This window comes from Thunnus maccoyii, chromosome 17 (genome assembly GCF_910596095.1).
Source record: "Thunnus maccoyii chromosome 17, fThuMac1.1, whole genome shotgun sequence".
Lineage (NCBI taxonomy): Eukaryota > Metazoa > Chordata > Actinopteri > Scombriformes > Scombridae > Thunnus > Thunnus maccoyii.
Window position 1 is genome coordinate 19882316 of NC_056549.1, and position 23096 is coordinate 19905411.

The window sequence follows — 23096 nt, forward strand, 5'->3', positions numbered from 1 at the left end:
CCTGAAGCTCCAAGAAGATACCAATCAGTGAGATGTAGGGCAATGTTTTCATTGAGCCGCCCTCTGCCTCAAAGCAAGTGAAGTGTAATCGAAGGTGCACTTGGAATAACAGTTTCCATGTACAGTTTCAAGACAAACAATTCCAAACCTTTTTCTGCTGTGCTATTATGTAAGACACCTACTGCATGCCAGCTCTTCTGATGTAATACTTTGCAATAAATGAAAACCTAGCAAACAACAGCCAGCCTCAACAGGTATGATGACTTTTGACAGCTCAAGATGCTAGGCCAACTAATATTGATTCGTTACTAATTGCAATTTATGTCTTAAGTATTTCTGTTGGCCAACTACAGACATGTTCAAACATATGCCGTGTGTCATGTGTGCAGAATGGCTAGAGTACATTGTATACCCAAGCATTACAATTATTTATAAGTTGACAGGGACCAGCAACTAAGGTAACTCAACAACATGCCCATCTGGCTTTGCTTTGCACCACCTGCTGCACACCCTGATCTGGTGTTGGGGTGGCTGCCCTGAGTGCTAGCGCATTCTCACAGTTCAGCCTCAATTTTTCCATAATTTCAAAACCTTTATTATTAATAATGTGCATAAAAGTTATTCTAGCTTTTCAAAAGCTGAAGCAAGGACCATTCCTCACATTTGGAAAGTATACTATCTCAAAACTGAAACACATTTCTTTAATAGTAAAGTAATGTATTTTAGCACTTTGAGGAACTCACTTACACCCAAAACAATTGGAAGAATAATGGGAGAACTCCCTATCTTAAATTTGTCACAACAATCCCTTCAAAAACTTGCCTTGCCTTGCCATACACACTCTTAGAAATAAAGGTGCTGACTAGAACGATATAGGGCTCTTTGGCGTGGTTCCCAGTACAACTTTTTCATAAAGGTTCCACCTGAAACCCTTTCAGAGGGCTCTACCTAGACCCCAACATAGAGGGTTATAACTTGAACTGCCTATGACATGTTCCACAGAGAACCATTCTGTGGTGTAATGGTTTCACCCAGAACCCTCACTGGGGTTTCTATCCAGAACCTTTTCACCTTCTAAGAGTTTCATCCAAAACCCACACAGGGAGTTCCACCAAGAGCCCTTTCATATTTCAAGAGTTTCACCTAGAACTCTCTTGTCTTCTGAGGGTTCTATGAAAAACCATATTGTATTCTACAGATAAGGCAAAAAGTTATTGAATCCCATATATTGTTTATTGTGGACATCCATCATTCTATGTTGCAATTACCAATGTTTACAATGTTGACATTGAGAAAACATTTTTAAAGAGAAAAAATTTAAAAATCTTGGAACAATGATGGATAAAGAAAGGAGACTCTCTGAGGATAAGCTATCAGAACAGGAGAGGCCGTGTAGGTCCCGAGGGGAACAGGTCAGTGAGCATAGGACCAGTGGAATCAGCAACAAGACAGTTAGAGCACAAGCCAGGCACATCAGGCTGTCCTCAGCAGGTGGAATTCATGTAATCTCCAGCAATAGTGACATAGCAGAGAGGGAAGAGAAAAAAAGATAGTTAGTAGCATCGATCCAAGATACACTTACCACAGGGTGAGTAATCTACAAACAACAAAGTAATGCATGGTCCAATGAGAGCAATCTGAGTATGGGCACATAATAATGGTGACAGTGGAACAGATTGAATAAGTCTGTCCTCCAACTCCTGTACTAAGAGCCTCCACTGGCACACAATCAGGTGAAAGTGAGGGAACATTGATAATTCATTATCAATGTTTAACTCACTAGAAAAGGCCTTTGAGTAATCACCCAAACCTTCTTCTTCAAGCCACTGGCACACATATTTTTTGTCCAGGTTGTATGACTAATTTCTATCAAAAAAAAAAAAAACAAGAAAGAAATTCTAGCATAAAAATAGTCCACCTTTTACCATAAAAGTCCTTAGCTAGAGTCAAGCTTGCTGAAATAAGATATTAGATTTAGCTTACCTTGATTATCTGAAGTATCTTCTGTCACTTCAATCCAGCTTCTAGTATCAATTCATATACAGGTGATCACACAGTGTGTGAACAGTAATCACTACTGATATGTCACTCCTGTTTTGTAGAGAAAGGCAGACCATGTAGTGCAATCTGTCGGGAAACCAGCTCTCAGCTCCCACATACTAACTCCAAAAGGGCAGCCAGCTCCCAGACCCCACACACCAAACCTTGCCTGGGAGACTGGGTTTCAATTCCCAGCTCCAAAACCCTCCACACTGTAGCCCTCCCACCATCCATAATAAAGGAAAAATAGATACGCAGAGTCAACTACCCACTTTCCAGAAACAAAATAAATTTTTTCTTTTTTTTGGCTCATGAGCTCCTCCCTCCAGAGGTTGTAGTTAAAATGGTCAAAACAAAACTAACATGGTGGCTCAGTAGGTGAGAGCACAGCAGTGCTATTTTGAAGACTGAGGGTTCAAGACATGATCTTCCCACCAGAGAGCACATCATGCAGCTATATTATATATATGCACTATATTCTTAGCCACTCTTTATAAAAGCACCACTTAAGTGTTGTACATCAGGAATTAGAAATTACATATTAAAAAAACAATATCAAAAAAGATCTTAACATAGTGTCTGTTCAATACAGGTACGCAATTAACTTTTGTATGGCATGAAATGATGGTAAAATGCATTGATGAAGGGGATTCCAGACATTGTACAATGTACATTTAAAAATACTATTTGAAACATGGGTAAACATTTGAATATTTTTGGGTGAGGATCTTCTCATATCCATGCTTTCAACAATCCTTGAAGAATTCTTTCTTCCAAAAAGGTTCTTTGGATCAAAAGGATCTTACTGTAACTCAAAGTCTTACAAAGAATCCTTGTAGAGCTCTTTCTTCGAAAAAGGGTTTTTCAGAAGCAAATGGTTCGGGGTAGAACCTCAGCCCTTCAAGAAGAACCCTTTAGGAACCCTTACTTCTAAGAGTGTAACTTCTGCCAATGCAAACTGCAGAATGCTACAATACATCAAGATTAACTTCTTGTGTTATCAATTCTTTAAAAACACTGCCCTGATTGGGATGGAGCTCTTGAGATTACGCTTCCATGGGGCTATATAATAGACCTGTTTCACAGCAGACATTTCAACTCGTCACAGTAGGAAAAGCACATGTGTTACTAATAACATTACGACATTAACAAAATGTCAGAAAATGGTGAAAAACGTTGATCACTGTTTCCCAAAGCCCAAGATGACATCCTCAAATGTCACAACCAACAGTCAACAACCCAAAGATACTCAGTTTCCTGTCATAGAGGACTAAAGAAACCAGAAAATATTCACATTTAAGAAGCTGGAACAAGAGAATTTATAAGTTTTCTTCTTAAAAAATTTCCAAAAGATGAATCAACTATCAAATTTGTTGGCAGTTGGTTAATTGGCAACTAATCAATTAAATTATTTATCATTGCTGCTCTAGGCATTGGCCTACCTAAACTATGTTTTAAGCCAGAAGTTTCATGACGATTCATTGAGTTCTCTAGGTATTGTAGACCCACAAGATCCCTCATTAAAGGAAACATAAAACACAGTTCCACTGTTAAAACAATACACTGAATTATAACTGCATCTCTCACTTATAAAAAGAACTCTAAAAAAAGAACTAAGCTAAAATTAGACTGAAGTTTCTTTCATTAAAGCTTGTTTATTCATGTATGTATTGTACCTCATTTTAACTTTCAAAGCTCTATCCAGTAATGATCTGAACATACAGTATGATTCATAATTTTATCTCTTCTGGTTGCCATTGTCTCTTTTTCAGTCAGATGCATCTTATCTCTCATTTGTACCAAGTCCAGCATAGTTATGACTCCCACTGCATCAGCAAAGCAAGACTATCACCACAATTACAGAGGTGAGTTCAGTTTGCTGAGCACACTTAAAGCAATGATTGGTCTGCCTCCAACTAATCTTGTAAGGGTCCAGAGTGGTACAAATCCAGATTACAAGCAAGATGCAATCAGGCCTTATAAAAGTTCATTGAGTTTAAGATGACCTGCATTTTAGGCTGGCTATATCAGTTATGCCCTAAACAATTATCTTCCTCAACTCCTTTTTATAGGTGCTAATTTATATAAAAAACAAACAAACAAACTGATCACATTATCCTATTCTTTAAACATCTATTATTATCTCTTTTTCCCCTATTCATTCTTTTGACACCTGGATCTTACTAGTCAGAAGTGCTGCATCCACACTGGTTTTGAGGACCACTGAGAACCTTTTGAGGACACTGATTAGTAGACTGTAGCCATACAATGGTGTCATGTGTAACCTATTGAACAATATTGATTTCATGAGTCCTCTCTCCTTTTATAACAACACTGAGTGATCCCTGTGTTAAAAGTACAGCAGATCAGTTTCACGGAGGGAACTTTGACTTGAGATCAGCAGTACAGTAGGCAAAGGGGCGGAAAAAATTAATTTGGGTATTTTATTGATCTGTATTGGTGGATCATGTTTTGATGTGACAGAAAGTGTTAACGTTCCTCAAAATTGTTTCTGTGTTTTTGTGCTAACCAGGTATATTTTAATGATAGATTATTCTACAAAACTGGTTTCATTTAATTAAAAGCTGAAGATTTATTATTGAAGAAAGGTTTGTCTAGTTTTACAGGATATCTATAGAATCCAAGGATATTTTATTTTTCGCAACCACCTCTCTTTATAAACTTGTTTTTGACTGTCTTTGAATAATTTACAGCAACATTGAAAATGCTTTTACATCTCTACATAATCATTGTGCACAGCGCTCTTTTTTTTTTACTCACTCTTATGCAACATCTGACTGTCTTCCCCTTCCTGATTAACTTATCTTGAGTTCACTTCTGTTGTAATCCTGATCAAACAGCTTTCATATACTTCCCTATGGAGGTGAAAGGTTAGCCAACAATGTTAAGACAGAGGTGATATGACACCAATTTTCAACTGAACTAACTAAATCAACAAAATGTAACAAAATGTTAATACCATGACAAAATCTGATTTTTTTTTTTTTATGCACAATATTTATAGTCTTTTGAGCTACATGGTATGACACAGCCCCATATAAGATATAAATAGATATACAGAATAAAATAGCCAATACAACTTTAAAACATGCTCTAATATGTAATGGTAACACACAACACACAAGTAACAAAAGCACCCAGTGACTCAGGTTTCGATTCTGCGTCAATATGATTCATATTGTTCAGCGGTCATGGGGCAAAGGTTGACTTTCTGTAAGAGACTTTTATGTATTTGTGGATGTCTGAGGGGCACTTTAACAAAACCTTTGTGCTCAAAAGGTTTAAATCAAAAACTGCCTAGTATTTGTCTCCTTTTAATTAGGTTGAATATGTGTACAACAAGAAATCAGACCTCATGAAAAGTCAAAACTATAGTTTACAGATAATACTTTTGAATATCCAGAATAAAAAACTAAATGGCCCACAAAGCTAAAAATAAAAGTAAAATATATCCCCTTGCTTTGGAGATACCAACAAATTAGTTTATTTGTGTACTGCCCTTTGAGCACTACAAACAAGTAACCAAGGTTAGTGATTGAGATTATATTAACTGTTATATGGCAGTGACGTAATTTCGGGCAGTTTTTTTGTATAGATATCTATTATTTCATGATAAACACTATTATATTAATTTCTGCATTCAAAACTGACTTCAAAATGGGTTTCATGTCTAAAGAACACAACCCCAAATACTAAAACAAGAGCCGAATAAGCATAACATTATCACACAGACCACCCTCACCCAGTGCTGACAGACAAGTCTTAGTTTGTGAAACGTTTTTACCTTTGGCCTGCCACAAGGACTGCTCAGACTTTGGAACCAGGGCAACACATTTGCAAGTCCTGGTTATCACATACAGTAAGACTGGAGACCTATAAAAGCCAAAAGACTGAAGCACAAGATTAGTCTTCACTGAAAGAGGAGGACTCCCTACCTTAAGGTTTCTGGAGCTTTACTAATCCCATCATGGGGAGTACCAAGCTCTGCCTTTTGCTGCTGCTGGGCACATACACACTAGCCCGTAAGTATTGTGGTTTTTATTTTAAAGCTAATAGAATTTAAGGGTGTATTAAAAAACTAAATATATTTGAGAAAAAAAGTTAATTCTTAGTATTTAAAAAAAGCAAGTACATTCTCTAAAATATAGGTTTTGTGTGTGACAAATTCATAACTACAATAGTATATAATAGCATGTTTTATATTTTTAGAAATAGTTTTTTCATACTATTGTTATATTAATTGTCATGCTACTTAAAGAGAGGATCGTTTTTAAAATCACTGACAAGCCAAATACAACACTCACTAATGAGTTAATCAGAAGTGTAAATGTAATTTGAACTGAATAATGTTCTCAGTGGAGTTTTGAGCAGGCTGTGGGTTTTTGAAATGTCAAGCAAACACATTTTTTTCATCTTTTACAGAGCAAGATGTGGGAAGTGTTGATGAACAATCCCCAGTGTGCTTTTGTAAGTTACTTCTTTATTGTCGACATTGTGTTATTTTCATTACTTACTGTAATGTTCAGGTGTGATTTATAAATACATCACTATAAGAAAGTAATTCACCACCTCTAAATCCTTAATGATGAGCTCAGCTGTCAGTAATCATTTGTGATGATCTCTTAGTTTTTACCATTAATTTAAATTAAAACAAATGTATATAAAGCCTGTGATATTTTTTATATCAGTGTAAAAGGATCTACAATGTTTAAATCATTAATGTTACAATTTTCTAAATGATGTTTCAAATACTTTTTAGTGGCCAAAAGATTCAAGAACTTCAGGCGGTTTGTGTACGACTACGAAGTTGAGACCTTGAACGGCGTGACCGGAGCCACCGACAACAAGAGCGGCCCCAAAGTCTCCTGCAAAGTATGTCTCACAGCCCTGATCATTACCGCAAACATGACAGTCTTCTGACCCTGAATAGAAAACAGTGGTTCTAAAAACAATATTTAATCTGCTACACAGGTTGAGGTTGATGTGCCCCAGACCTGTAGCTTCATCCTCCGCACAACAGAGTGCTCTCTGAGTGAGATTGTTGATGTGGATGCAGAGGGGAACCCAATGTATCGTCCTGCTGATGGAGCTACAGCTTTCCAAGCTGCCATGGCCAAGTAAGTAACTTCTTTATTTTTCCAGGAAAGATTAAGCAGTCATCTCTACTGTTTGGTTTGAAAACTGAAGTCTATATGGTCAGAAAAGTGGGCTAAATCAGGTTGTAAATGATGGTCATCTGTCCATGTCAACAGGAACTCTTTGAAGATCACAGTGGAAGGACAGACTGATGTCAAACTCTTCCCTGAGGATGATGAGCCTGCCAACATCTTGAACATCAAGAGGGGAATCGTCTCTGCTCTCATCGTGCCAGTAATGGAAGAGGAGAGGAACAAAGAAATGGTATGAACTGCTCCCCTGCCTGTTTATTGCCTTGTTTTTGTTTTATCAGTGCATGCAGTCACCAATCAATTCAGGCCAGAGTTGCCAAGTAGAACTTGATCCTGTTTGTGGTGCAGACTCATGAAAAGATAAACAGGTTGCACAATGAATAGATAAGATGCCCTAGACAGAGGTGATAAATGCACGCCTGTGACAGCATGTTCTCAAAAATGACAATCTTCAGCTGCAGGTCAAAGTCCTAGATAAGTTTATCTTGCTAATGGCATCATCTGATCTTATAATAGGGGGGGGTAATCTTTGAGATCAATTGATAATCTGATTCAGGTAGATTGCTGTATGACAGAAAGCACGTTTACCACTCCAGCTGTCGCAACTGTGTTTCTTTGAATTGTTTCCAATTTCCTCAATATTGATGATACTCTCATAATTTTATCAGGCCACCGTGCATGGAGTCTGTTCCACCGACTTCACCGTCAACTCCAGGGAGGACATTGCCACTGATGTGACTGTCAGCAGAGATCTTTCCAAATGTGACTGGTTCATGGCCCGCAGGCAGGACACCAGTCCCTTGGCACTCATCTCTGGCATGGTAAGAGCTTAAGCAACAACCAAACTAAAGCCAAGATGATATGCTTTAAAACATTTCACTTACTTAAATCATATATTTTACAGGGCATTATTTTTTCACTGTATAAATCGACAAAAACACTAAAAAGCAAAGCAGGCCAAGAGAAAATTAAGAAAAATAAAAGTCAAATTATGCTAAATCTGATGTTTTTCAGCAGTCTGCTCTTCCTTATAATCTAACGAAACATGGATGTTTTCTTGTTGTCTTTCTCCCATCAGAACTATCCTCTGTCCAAGATGATTAGCAGTACCCAGACTTGCAACTACCAGTTTGACAACCAGAAGAAGCACATGACCAGTGGAACCTGCACAGAGAAACACATCTTCCTGCCCCTCTCCCACCAGTAAGTTTTGTGAAAACAAAGCACCCACAAAATCATAGAGGAGTATTTAATTTACTCGATCTTTTGGCCTTCCAAAGTGATCTATGTCTAAAGTGGGCAGAGGGTGTCTATTCTAGAGAGCAAAGGTTAACAATTTGAAATGTGGGTTTCTTTACCCATATATGCCTTTAAAACATATTAACATTTGGTATATTTATATAAATTATTTTGGACTGGGTATGAGCCTTTCAGTGTAAAATTAAACGCAGACCCATATTTATTCAACAGTTTTGCCAAAATGTAGACATTTTGAATAAAATAAAATTATTACTGGCCAAATGTAACTATTTCCTAATGTTATTCATGTGTTGCAATTGTCCCTTCTGCAAACAGGAATGAATATGGAATTTCTACTCTGGTGAAGCAGACTGTGACTCTGAGGGAGTTTGCCAAGATCAATGACAGAATCTTTGACCGCAGTGAGTGTTGTAGAATATGTTATAAAATATATCAAAATACTCTCAGTATCTCAAATGTGTCATCATTTCTTGCATTTATTCACTGTTTGTGTTGTAATTCTGTACAGATGAGGCCAACCTCAAGTACTTGCCCATGGATGTTGCTGATGACAAGTCCCCTGTGCAAACCAAGGATGCTGTCATTGCCACAATGCAGGAGCTGAACACCCTGTCACAGACCACTCAGGGCCAAGAGCGTGCCAGCCTCTTCCGTAAGCTGGTGTCTGAGCTCCGTGGCCTGAAGGTTGACGTCCTAGGATCTGCTGTTGAAGAGATGATGGACATGTCCAACTCTCTGACATGGCAAGCTCTGGCTCAGTGCGGCACCCCAGAGTGCACCAGCGCCATGCTGAAGGTTCTCAGGACCTTTGATGAAGCTGCTCTTGAGGTTGATGCCGCTGTCTATGCCCTGGGACTGCTGCCTAACCCCTCCCGCCTCATGGTCAAGGACATGCTGGCAATGGCTCAGTACAAGCAGAGCAAGCCCATCATGTATGCCCTGAGCAATGCAGTCAGGAAGTAAGTACACCTATTTATCATCTTTTTAAAATCTGAAGAAAGTCCTACACAATACTGTAACAGTGAGTAGTGCTTCCTGTTGTAAATAATGTCTGTCTTTGTCACTAGACTGTATCAGGCTGAGGGCAGAATCACCCCTGAGATCACTGCTGTTTCTGAGTTCATGGCTTCCCTTCTGGGCGCAGACTGTGCCGGGGAGAAAGATCTGACCTTCCTGACCTTGAGGGTGGGTGACCAGCTTTGAACATAGATCTGATACACCTCTTCTAAAAATATAAACTTTTATGGCAATTTCCAATTCCATATTTATTTCTAATTTTCTTTACTGTTCCATAAAGGTTGTTGGAAACATGGGAGATGCAATGGAGGCTGCTGACCCTGCTATAAAGAACATCTTGATGAAGTGCATGAGACAGCCTGCAACTACTCTGTCTGTGCAGCTGGCTGCCATCCAGGCTTTCAGACGCATGTCTGTGACAGATGAGGTAACTAACATCCTCCTCCATGGAAAAACTACCCATTTCCCAGTTTTAGAGTGATGAGTTTCTCAAAACATAGTGACAAACATGTTACTCTTGTTTTTCTATCCAGGTTCGTTCTAATCTCCAGAGGGTCTGCCAGTACCCCAAGGGTGCTGTGCAGAAGCGCCTGGCAGCCTACCTGATTCTGATGAGGAATCCCCAGGACAGTGACATTGAGATGGTCAAGAAGCTGATTAAGCAGGAGCAGAACGTGCAGGTCAAGGCCTTTGTGACCTCTCACGTCTACAACATCATTTCCTCCACTGATTCAGAGACCCAGAAGTAAGAATGGAGTGCCAATTTGAATTAAATCCTGCTTTAAGTCATGAAAATACTATGCTGATTTAACAACCAAAAGATTTATATTTAAGTAATTGTTTTCATTTTTACCTCAGGCTTGGTGAGAAGATAATGGATGCCCTTCAGGACACTGATGTCACCACACACAATGACTACACCACAAAGTCTCGCAACTACAAGCTGGGCATGGCACATGAAAGCACGCAGGCCAACATTCAGGGCAACATTGTCTTTGATCCCAGTAGCCACTTGCCCAGAGAGGTCATGCTGGAAACTACCCTGAAAGCCTTTGGTTACAACATGGATCTTTGGGAGGTATGTAACACTGTAGGTTAAAATAATCAGTCATTTCTTGCTGTTTCAAAATGTAGTTTTACAGTTTCAAGTAACACAAGCAGAGAACATTTTAATACTAACAGTAGAAAACAAAATGTGTCCTATTATGTACTGCTTTTTTCAGTTTGGCCTACCCTGCCCATCTGACACTGAAATTAAACCTAATAGCATTTGTAAGCTTAGTATTTGTCCTAGATTCAGACTTTAACACACCTAACTGTGTTAAAGTCTGTTTTTCAACTGTTTTTGAATCAAATTATCTTTTTTCTGCTGGTAGGTTGGCATGGACGGAAAAGGCTTTGAGCCAACCATTGATGCTTTGTTTGGAAAGAACGGATTCTTCCCAGACACCGTGTCCAAGGCTCTGTACTGGGCTGAGGATAAGATGCCAATTAAGATCAAAGAAGTTCTTGAGAAATGGGTTGCTCCCCTGAAATCAGAAGGACAGAAGGTATATTTAATGTCTAATTCTTTCTTGTAAACACTGTCAGTTTGTGTTATTTTATCAATTTCTGCTGATACCATCACCACTAATAAAAGAACTCAATGGAAATCTTTCCTAAGGTTCCCGAAAATCTAATGAGAGAAATTGTTCGCAACTTCAACAAGCTGGTTAAAGATCTGCAGAGTCAAGAGTCCCCAGAGTCTATGGCCTACCTTAGGATCATGGGAGCTGAGCTTGGCTTCATCAAGGGCAGCGAACTGAAGTTTATTGCTGATAACGCAAGGATGTATGCAGACATTTTCATGAGGATCATTCCTACCCAGGTACTGTTCTGTATTCCTTTTATCCATTTAATAAAATACCTGCCCAGAAAATTATAATTCTTTCTTTGCCACAGCAAGAGAGCATTCAAATTGACTGTTTATTCTTTTTTTCAGGTCATGGCTAAACTGATGTCCAGCACTGACAACGAGATCTTTGCCCATTACATGTTCATGGACAACAAATTCATCTTGCCAACAGCATCTGGCTTGCCTTTGACATTTGCTATGTCTGGTACCTTTACTCCTGGTGCAAAGGGAGGCCTTCGCATGGCTCCAAACATGGTAAATTTTTCATCTTTTATCCTCATTCTATCCTCAGTGTTCCACCAGAAAAGTCAATTGTGATTTCATGATTATGCTGCTGCCCTTTCATTGATTTACATCCTGTCAAATGTCCTGCAAAGTGTTATTAAAATTTATGCTAATAATAATTCATTTTAAATAGTGGCCGAAGTATTTCCTGTTGTCTTAGATTTCAGTAGTAGTTTTATGATGATAGAAGAATTATTTGATATTTCATGACTCTGCAGCCTTCCTCATTTCATGTGATCTGTTTTGTTCACAGAAGGAACTGTTGTTCATGCCCTCTGTTGGAGTTGAGTTTGTGACCGAAATGGGAGTCCACGTCCCTGAATTTGTTGTCTCTGCCGTTGAGATGCACACCAACATGTACCATGAGAGCGCACTCAATGCCAAGATCACCATGGAGCAGAACGAGGTCAAACTCTCCATCCCTGCCCCACAGGGCACCACAAAGCTCTTGAGTATCAGGTAAAAAATAACATAAAATAAATTAATCAATTATATTTAATAGATTAACTACTTTTCTGTTAATTTTTAGTTGTAGATGACAAATGTTTGTATTTGATTTTGTTGTGTTTTTGTTGTACTTAAAACCTCACCAGCAATAAAAACAAAGCCACTATCAAGGTGTTTACAGTGTTTCAACATGTGGCACCATAGTGCATTGCATGTGATCTTTATTACAGCATGTTCAACAAAATTAGTAGAAAACAGGGACTGATTTTGCTGTTCTTTCTTTGAAATAGCAATAGAGTGATGATTGTGGGTGGGGGTCGTGCTGCAATGATCCCACACAGTCTGGGTGAAGAAAACTGCAGCCCTCTCTTCTCTGGAGTCAGATACTGCACCAAAACACTTCGTGCTGACACTGGGGATAAGACTGATGTTCCTTACTTCCCCCTGAATGGAGAGACAGGGTAAGTTGTAGTTTGAAGACTGATTATATTGTCAAAGTAATAATATTGAACGATTATCATTCATTGTGTCACAAGAAATGACAGTTTAATGGTGCCTCGCCTTTGTAATGGGACGTATTTCAGTTTGATAGAGATTGTTGTTTGAGAATAAAAGAATGTGGTCTCACTTTGAAAGTTAAGAAGTAATGGTGATAGCAGGGCAAATATGGAGGGGGAAATAAATTCAAAAAGCTGAGGTGATGTTATTAGTTGGATTTGTGTGTGTACATGTGCTGGTAAAGAATAAAAACTAAGTAAAGGTGGTGTAATTTTGATACACAAATGCCATATTAGAAATGTTCTTTTGTGGTTTTCTAGATACACAGAACAATATCATAGAGGAGTTATAAAAAAACAAATCAGATTTAATCTTTGTTCTTTTTCCCCTAGGTTTGCTGTAGACATCAAGCCTACCAAAGAGGTCTCTGAGTACACAGCCACCATCGCCTATGAACTCCTCAATGAAGGAAAGGACGGCCGCCAGAAGGTTGATTCATTGAAGATGACCCTGAGAGCTGAGGGTATGAGCGTCATATTTAGAAAAAAAATCGACTTAAGGTTTTCTATGAGCCATTTCCCTCTTTAATTTCGTAAGGTTACATACATCACTAATGAAGTTATATTTTTTCCAACTAGGCACTCAGTCTACCGAGGCTACAGCCACCCTAAAATACAACAGGAACAGGAATGTCTTTACCACCCAAATGGAGATACCTGACTTTGATCTAGAGGCCGGTGTCAAGGTTGGCATGACTGACAGCAATAACAAAGGCCAATCCCTTATCCTTGAGATCACCAATAAGAACATCCCACAGCTCTCTCTGACTGGTCGTGTCCAGTAAGTCATCCAAGGCACTATCTTTCTTTAAACACACTGTCAATAAATATTATATCTGACTTACAGCTTGGTTTTATAACACACGCATGCACTCATTTAACAGTCTTTAAGTTTTTTTATATATAGGAATTGATTAGATCATGTTTTTTATTCATCACAGGCTTCGGGGCGTGGCTGATGGCATGATGCAGGTTCAACTGTTAGTCCCCTCACTCAAGACTGATGCCGCCATCACTGCTACCATGAGCAATGCTGACTTGGTCACATTGGAGATCAAAAGTGATGTCAAGCTCCCAGAGACCTCCTCAATTCAGGCAATCACATTCAAATATGGTATGTCTGTTAAAAAAAAACTGCTAATGAACTTCAAACACTGATAATTTCAGGGATTTTTCCAAACACAATTTCAAATGTAAAATTAAAATGCTAAATGCTTTGTATCTCAGGTGAAGACCTCGCTGAGGTTCAGCTGATGTCCAACATGAATGCTGATACTAAGACCCTGGTGCCTTACACTGATGCCCTCCAGGCCTGGCTCAGGCAGGTTGTGGAGGATGTCATGGACCAGCAGATTGTCAAGACTGACATGAAACTGCGCCATATCTTCAACAAGGGACTCGAGGTGAAAATAATATAATCGTTTTAACTAATTTACCAAACCTTGACTTAGATTAAGTTCTTCAAGACTAAAGCATGGTGTTCTTTATTCAGGCCAGCAATATCTGGATGGATAAGATCTCAACTGATGTTCCCTATGTTGAGACTCTGAGGAACAATATAGCAATGGTGGAAATGCCCTCCATGCCTGCCAACCTATTCATGAACCTGTAAGTAAAACACATTCAAAAGTTCAATTTAGGATTTACATCATTTTTATATGAATTATGAGAAAATTACAGCTTTGTCCTGATTGAATCATAAAATAAGTACATTTACTCTCAAGTTAAATGTCTGTTTTAAATTTAACAAATGTTTTCATCCTCTCACCAGTGACAGCACATTCAGTTACCGGTTCAACCAGGACCGTTTGACCATCAGTGTCCCTCTGCCCCTTGGAGGCAAATCATCTGAGGAGCTAAGGATACCTCCCACAGTCACCTCACCATACATCTCTATGCCTCAGCTGGGTGTAGATTTTGCCCCACAGGAGATCCAAATCCCAACTTTTACCATCCCTTCTGAATATGATCTCACCCTGCCTCTGATGGGAATGGTGGAAGTATCTGCTAAGGTCAACAGCAACTACTATAACTGGGAGACAAAGGTTTCTGCTGGCAACAACACTGCAGTGTCTCCTAGCTACTTGGCCAAATTCAAAGTCATGGCTGAAAGTCCAATCAAACTTCTCTCTTTCACAACTGAGGGTAATTTTATATTAATTCTTTTCTTAAATTATAAAAAGTATACATTTGTTATTTAATAGAACAGAAAGAAAATAATAGTTGATACTAATTAATATTTTACTGATTTGTCTGTTTTAAAGGAGCTACAGAAATTACCGACACAGCAGATGAAACTATGAAATTCACCATGGATGTTTCCCTGAACCACGAGCTCATGAGTACAAGTTTTAATGTGATGGAAACTGTTGCTGTGTCAGAAAAAGTCATGTCATCAGGAAGATACAACATGCAAGCCATTACCCCTCTGGGTCTGGAGACTTCTCTGACTGTTACTAACCAGTTCAACCTAGACTCAAACATGCTCTCTGGAGATGTCAACACAGACGGAAGTGTGTCCATCGGACCCATGACCGCTAGCACCACTTATCTCCACACCTTTTCTGTTGAGCCAGTGAAGAGGGAAGCAAGATTGGAGAGTACACTGAGGGTGAACTCCGAAATCCTGAAGGTTGTAAACAAGATCAAGGCATCATATGAAAATGAGGAACTCATGGTTGAGTCTAACACCAACATGAACACTGACCCCATCAAGCACACCACCAAATTTGGCCTTAGCTACAAGGATGTCAAGCTTACCATCCAGTCTGACTCCGTGACCAAGTCTGCTGAGAGAATGCTTCGTAGCCAGGTGGAGTTCTCTGCCTCTGGAGCACAGGTCAGCCTCAGAATAGAGAATCAAGCTGATGATACAGTGAACCGTGCCTACTCTCTGCTCACTGGGTCCATGAATCCTTCCGGCTTGGAGCTCAATGCTGATGCCTCCATTAACATCTTTTCAAGCCTTGCCTCTCACAAAGCAACCTTGGCCCTGAACATGAATGGCCTGACCACCAGCTGCACAACAACTGCACAGCACAGCCCAATGACCTTTGAGAATGTTTTCCATGGTGGATTTGACACTAATGGTGCCACCATGTCTCTCACCACAAAGGGAGGCATTAAGGAGAACAAAGCTGAGCTCAACATTGAAGGAAAGATTGCAAGCTCAGAAGTCTATTTCAACAGCATCTTTAAGGGTAATCTATTTGACATGAACACCAGGAACAGAGTGAACCTCAGAGTGAATGAAGATGGCTTGATCCTCTCCAACAACATGGTTGGATCTTTCAATGAGATGAGGACTGAAAATACCCACTCACTGTCTCTTACACTGAGATCTTTTACCCTCCAGTCCAAGACTGACAACTTCCTTGACCAGAGAAACTCCTACATGCATGACATCACAGTTAACATGGAGCGTTTTACAGCCTCAGTTACTATGAAAAATGACCTGAAGATCATGGAGATTAACTTTGTAAATGATGCTCGGTTCAAGGCAGAGCCCTACAACATGGAGCTGACTGGAACAATGAAGGGAGTCTTCTCAGAGGAGGAGCTTAAGCACACCTATGAAATCAAATTTGTTGACATGGTCCTATCTGCTAAGTACAATACCAATGGTAAACTCCTGGGATCTCAAATGACACATGCCACGGATATGGAGGTTGCTGGTCTGACCATGAAGTTCAACAATGTTGCCAACTTCAAATCACAATCTCTTCATCTGGACAGCACAATCAAAACTGTTGCTGAACCCTTCACTCTGAACATTGATGCCATTTTCAACTCAAATGGTGCAATGTATCTGTATGGACAGCAGAGTGGCGAACTGTACAGCAAGTTCCTCCTGAAAGCAGAACCACTGCTCCTCACGCATTCATTTGAGTACAGAGCCTCAACCACTCATGAATTGGAAGGCAGACCTACTATCAAGACCAACATGGACAACAAGCTCAACAGCATGCTGAGCCTCCAAGAGCAAAGTGTCACAATGAAGATGACATCCAGTGTAAACGACCACAGTTTTGAACAAGAAATGGGTGCCTATAACAACGCAGAGAGAATGGGTATTGAGATGAAAGGAGCAGTCTCCACCACCCTCTTCAGTGAAGCCAGTCAAGATTATGCCATCTCTGGATTTGTGAAATATGACAAGAACAGTGACAGCCACTTCATCCAGATCCCATTCATTGAGCACCTGCCTGCAGTCATTGAAAATGCAAAGGCCACAATGATGACGCTGATGGACCAGAGCATTGAGATGCTGAAAGACATCAACACAAGGTATGAGATCAGTGCCAAGTTTCAGAACAAAGTATCAGAATTGAAGGAGGTCATTGACAACTTTGACTTCAACCTCTTTGTGGAAGACCTGAGAAAGTTTATCAACTCAATGGAAAATTTCATGACCAACCTGAGAGCCAAGGTCCCAACTGAAAAAATCATGAATGCGCTGAAATCAATGAAAGACACTATCATGGCTTGGATCAAGAAGTATAACATTGCAAACAAGTTCAATGTAATTTACAGCAAAATAGAAGAGATCCTCTCCAACTATGAGATTGAGAAGATGATTGAGGCTGTCATGAATGAGGTTGTTGAAATCATGAAGCAGTATCAGGTGAGGGAAAAGATTCAGTCTGCATTTGCTGCTCTCAGGTCAATTGACATCCAGCCTTTGCTCAAAAAGATTATGGTACCTGCTCAGGAGCTTGTGAATGAACTGTATTCCTTTGACTTCAAACAGCTGATTGATGACATGAGTGACTATTTCATGAGAATGGTCGAGAAAATCAGATCTTTCGATTATGACACATTCACTATGGAGTTGAAAGAGAAAGTGGTAGATATGAGCAAGATTCCCTGTTTTGGAAAGCTCTACGGAGAGTTCAGAGTTATCTCACCTCATTACAACCTCAGGACCACTGCTGACCTGGAGAACACCACCACTACATCAGTCACACCAGAGTTCAAAATGAACCTTAACTCACAGGCCACATCTACCTTGAAAGTCCTTGACTTCACTGTGGATGCCAGTGCACATTTTGCTGCGCCCGAGATGAGTCATCTGTCGATCTCTGAGAACATCAAGGTTGACCAGTCATCTTTTACACTTGACCACAAGGGAACAATGAATCTCGATGGCTTGTCAGCCCGAGCTTCTGCTGAAACTACTGCAAGAGCCACAACTGAGCCCTATTCTGGAGAGCTTGTCAATAATGCATTCTTTACCACGGAAAATAGAGTCTCTGCCACAGTAGAGACTAGCTACAAACATGACCTCAACATGCCAACCCTCAACATCTTCAGTGAAGCATCAATGAGTCAAAAGACAGTTTTCCTGCTTGAAGATGGTTCTGCCAATCTGAACATTAACAATCTGGCCAATGGAAAATATGCAGTTCAGGACTTCTCAGATGAGGCAACCCACAAGAGTGACATGGAGGTGGTCATGGATCTCCATACAGCCAAAGTGACTTTCACTGGAGCAACAGGCTGCACCAATTTCAAAGCTAACCAAAATGTGGTTGCTGATATTTGCATTTTCCGCCACATAATTGTTGATGCCAAGGCTGAGACAGAAACACCATTCATGAGGGGCAGCATTGCAGAGGTGAAGTTCCAGGCTAAGGTTGAAGACATGAAAATTGATTTCACTGCCTCTCACAATGCAGAGCTGGTTGGACAGGTTGAGGGAACTCTCTCAAGCTCTGCTCTTGCGTTGGTCACACCTAATGAGCTTATGCTTGACACCAAGAATAAGGGAAATGCCAAGGTTGCCCTTCCATTCAAGCTGTCCGGAAAGATGGATCTCCAGAATGACATCTCTCTTACCCTGAACTCCGAAGTGCAGCAAGCTAGCTGGACAGGTTTGGCTAGATTCAACCAGTACAAATACTCCCATTTCGTCTCCATGGATAATGGTGAGAGGGAAATTAACATATTTTCCCAGATTAATGGAGAAGCAAATCTTGATGTACTGAAAGAATATATCACCATTCCTGAAATGACTGTGCCATTTTTTGGTATGAGGACACCAAGAGTGGAACACTACTCACTGTGGGAAGACACTGGCCTGAGCTATCTCCTCACCACAACCCAGCAGACATTTGACATGAACTCCAAGATAAAGTACATGAAGAACCCTGAGGTGATCACGATTGATATTAATGTGGATCCAGTCATCAATACCATTAATGCCAACATCAAGACTCTGCATAAGAAAGTTCTCATCAGCAAGGATAAGGCTGCTGACATCTTCGCTACATCTTATGACAAAGCAAAGGCAGAGTATGAAAAATACAGCATTGAATTGCCTAAAACCATCACAATCCCTGCCTACAAAGTCCCAGTGATGAATGTTGAAGTGTCTACATTCACCATTCCAGTGCCTGACTTCAGTCTCATCAGAATGCCTGCTCTGCATGTTCCATCTGCTCTTAGCAAGCTGACAATCCCAAAAATCACTCTGCCCAAAATTCAGAGCATTAAGATCCCAGTAATGGGTGATCTGACCTATGACTTCTCCATGAAAACAGCAATGCTCACTCTCAAAACTGATGCCAGCATCCTTAACCAGGACGGCATTGTCATGAAACTTGATGCTTCCTCATCCTCTGAATGTGAGCTTCTGACTGGAAAGATTGAGGGCAGTGCCAATGTGAACATAGCCGGTGGATTCAAAATGGCCTCTGTCCTGGCTGTAAAACATTCAGTGGTAGAGGGAAACCATGACAGCACCATCATCTTAAGTTACGAAAATGTGGATACCTCCATCACCAACTCAGCAAAGGTCAATCTGCCCGATCTGACTATGGAAATCAATCAGGAGATTACTGGAAATCCAGTGGAAGGCCTTGTTGTCTCTATGTCCACTCCATCTGCTGGACTCATTGCAGTTCAGATGCAGACTAAGCGCCCAGCACAAGTGAAAGCAAGAGTCTATGGACGCTACCCGGTAAGAGCACTTTTGTTCACTTATTTGCCTACAAATTACTTATTGACTGCAATTTTTAATGTAAATTGTTATCATTTATTTTTGTAGTAAAATGTTTGTTTTATGTTTTATGTTTTATTTTTTCCCCACAGTCTGAGCCAACAACAGACATTGATATCTTGGGTCTGAAGATGTCTGTGATGAACTCCGAGAAGCTGAACCTTCAGACAACCTGGAATATGGAGATGCCATATGAGATGATGCTGGGACTGAAGAGCAAGGTTCCCACAGTTGTGGAAATGGTCTCTGCCCATGGTCGCAGGACATATAATACAATCAACAAACATGCTAGAAGCCTTGGTGATTCCTTTGAACAGGCTGGTCAGCAGAGTAAAGTGATGTTCAAGAGGGCTGTCGACAACCTTGCAGCAATATATCCTTCTAACACTATGACAGCTGTCACAGATAAGACCATTTTGATCCTGAGAGAGTACCAAAAGAAAGTTGAGATTGTTCTTGATGCTGTTGTTAAATTCCTGAGAGAGACCAAGTTCCAGATCCCTGGCTATGAAGAGAGGCTGTCTGGGCTTGAGGTCTACCAGAAATTTAGTGCTTTTGTTGCTGATGTATCTGAGGAGGCTATTGAAAAGGTTCCAGAGTACTTCTCCTCCATGTTTACAGCTGTCTTTGATTATGTTCAAGCCATTGAATTCACCCTTCCTGGCTCTAGCTATGTTGTCAGTGGAAGAGAAATTCTTGATGACTTGTTGGTAGCTTTGAGGAAAATCCAGGACCAAGTGATTGTCACTGTTAGGAAAGTGGGAGATATCCAGCTGGAAGATCTCATTACTAAATTCTCAGCATTCGTACAGTTTACCATTGAACAAAGTGAGAAGCTCCTCCAAACCCTAAAATCTCAGAATGTTGAGAAGCTCTCCACTTTTGTGACTGAAGTATACAATGATGCCATCAACTCTCCTATCCTGGCTGATGTTGCCAAGCAGGTCGAACAGGCCAGCACAATTGTTATGGAGTATTTAAAAGCTGTGAAAGCTAAACTCCAGACTATTTTGGCCGACATGTCTAGCGAACAGCTTCAAGCTGACATCCAGTCCTGGATTGACTCAATGGTAAAACGTACAAATGCTTTCCACAACAATGTCATCAAGACCCTTAAGGAGAAAAGCAAAAATGTTGAGCAATTTGTGAGAGTAAGTGACAGACAGATGGAGGTCGACATTCCTTTACCATTTGTTACCCAATTCAACTAAGTGACCATGGCTAACAAGGATATACAGTGTTTGTATTGTCTGTATCTGTTGTATAACCAACAAGACAACTGTCTATTCTCATCTAAACAAAATAAAACTACATGCTAACAAATATGGTCTGTACTTATGATGCTTGTCTCTGTACTCTGTTTTTCCAATTATTAATTTTATTATTTCACAGTAAACTCCCAGTTATTATAATCCTACTGTGCTCCCTTTCTGTCTTGTACTATTTAAAAAAAACAATATTATGTGGGCTTCAATAAATACAGTTTATACTGCATACATCTCTTTGCATTTCTTAAATATAATTTAACATAAATGTCTAAAAATCTAACTTCTTGACAGGCTTATAGAAGTAAGAATGCAAGCAAAAGCACTATAATATGATTTTTACACACTTGTAAACATTTTTCTCAAAATGAATATTCACTCCCCGGGTGTTTTGGTGTATAAATTGGTATTTTTTAGGGCAGCTAATGATTATTTCCATTATCGATTATTCTGCCACTTATTTTCTGAATAATTTGATTAATCGTTTGGTCTGTAAAATGTCAGAAAATTGTGAAATATTGCCCATTACAATTTTTTAAAGCCCAAGGTGATGATATTGAACTGCTTCTTTTGTCTGATTAACACTTCAGAACCTAAAGATATTTAGTTTACTATAATATAACACAAAGAAATCCTCACAATTAAGAAGCTGGAAGTAAGGAATGTTAGGAAGGAAGGCATTTTTGATTGGAAATAAACTTTAATGAAGAGACTGAAGACTTTAATGAATGATTAACAGAGTGTCAAAATCGTTTCTCATTATTTTTCTATCTGTTCAATAAATCGGTTGACTAATCATTTTAGCTCTAGTATTTTCCTGACATGAACCCTGACAGCTTATATCAGAGCTGCTTCCCAAATAGAATCAAGATACTCATTAAAAACAACTAAACTGAACACAGTCACAATATGGTATCATTAAAAAAAAAAAACACTATACTTCCCTGTCATATGCTCATTAGTCATTTGAATCCTCAGGTCTAAATTAAGCTGAGACAAAAATAGCTTCTGTGACGCAGACACACTGTGGCACTGTCTTGTCATTAAACAATGAGAATGAGTACAGACACATAGTCAGTTTGACAGTTGCTGTTAACAACAGTAAAAAGTCAAACCCTAAAAGGTACCCACCCTTTGGAATACATGAATCAAGTTTTCCAGTGATAGCTATTGGTAATGTGTAATCATAAGCAGTGGTGGAGGAAATATTCAGATCTTTAACATGAGTAAAAGTAACAATACAAAGACTCCATTTCTAGTAAATGTCCTAAATTTAAAATAGTACTTGAGTAAAAGTATGGAAGTATTATCAGTACTTTAAGTACCAAAAGTAATCAAAATACAGGAAAATGACCACTGAGCCTGTCATCCTACTTTAGAAGCTCATCATCTGTTTTGTATGTAAAATATAAAACAGCAAACTATTTACCAGCTGTCAGATAAATGTAGCAGAGTAAAAAGTAAGTCTGAGATGTAGTAGAGTAGAAATATTAAGTATCATAATGGAAATACTGAGTACCTCAAAACTGAACCTAATGTAAGTAAAAGTACTTATTTACTTCACACCACCACCATAAGGAATATTTTAAAGTTATGGGTCAATTTGTCCTTCCAGAAACAGAAAAAATAGATGATGTAAATCACAAAATTTAAAAACCAAGTTCATATGTTTATCAATATATATATACTTTTTCTTTCAAGTATAATGGAACAAATGCCAGCTGCAACACTGAAGTAAGTATTTGTTTTCAGTGTGAGAAAATTAGGCTAAAGAATGGAAAAGTAGAGATAGTGACACATTGATTTTTTTATTGACTTTCCCAGAACAGTATTGCTTGTTCCCTTACATACCGTATTGTTTTTCCTCACAAAAATTTCCATTGTTGTTTCTGATGTACCATTCAAACCTACAAATTATGTCATTACATGAATGTGGTCATAATTTGATAAACTCTTACAAACAGATAAGTTTGGCACGTTTTCAGAATTTTTCCTCTCTGTGATTCCATTGTTTATTTGTTTTTTTCTCCTGGAAAAAAATTAAAATAAAATGAAGAAAAAGATGAAAACTGAACTGTCTGATTGGTGAATAATAACCTAACAACATTGGAAATCAGAGGCACATGAGGGGGGCCAGTGTGG

At 39.3% G+C, this 23096-nt stretch overlaps 1 protein-coding gene across 1 annotated transcript; it reads left to right on the forward strand.

Annotated features, from left to right (window-relative positions):
- The first annotated feature begins 6028 nt into the window (after positions 1-6028).
- LOC121882797 (apolipoprotein B-100-like) lies at positions 6029-21148 on the forward strand. Its single transcript, XM_042391242.1, has 25 exons — positions 6029-6083; positions 6821-6933; positions 7033-7178; positions 7314-7461; positions 7898-8050; positions 8308-8432; positions 8805-8890; positions 8998-9448; positions 9557-9674; positions 9787-9933; positions 10040-10251; positions 10365-10584; positions 10883-11056; positions 11170-11373; positions 11488-11655; positions 11939-12144; positions 12423-12593; positions 13023-13153; positions 13269-13470; positions 13631-13803; positions 13917-14092; positions 14182-14297; positions 14461-14834; positions 14954-19650; positions 19782-21148. Exons 1-25 carry the CDS (start codon positions 6029-6031, stop codon positions 20898-20900), a joined length of 9885 nt encoding a protein of 3294 aa, XP_042247176.1. The 3' UTR covers positions 20901-21148.
- The last annotated feature ends 1948 nt before the right edge of the window (positions 21149-23096 follow it).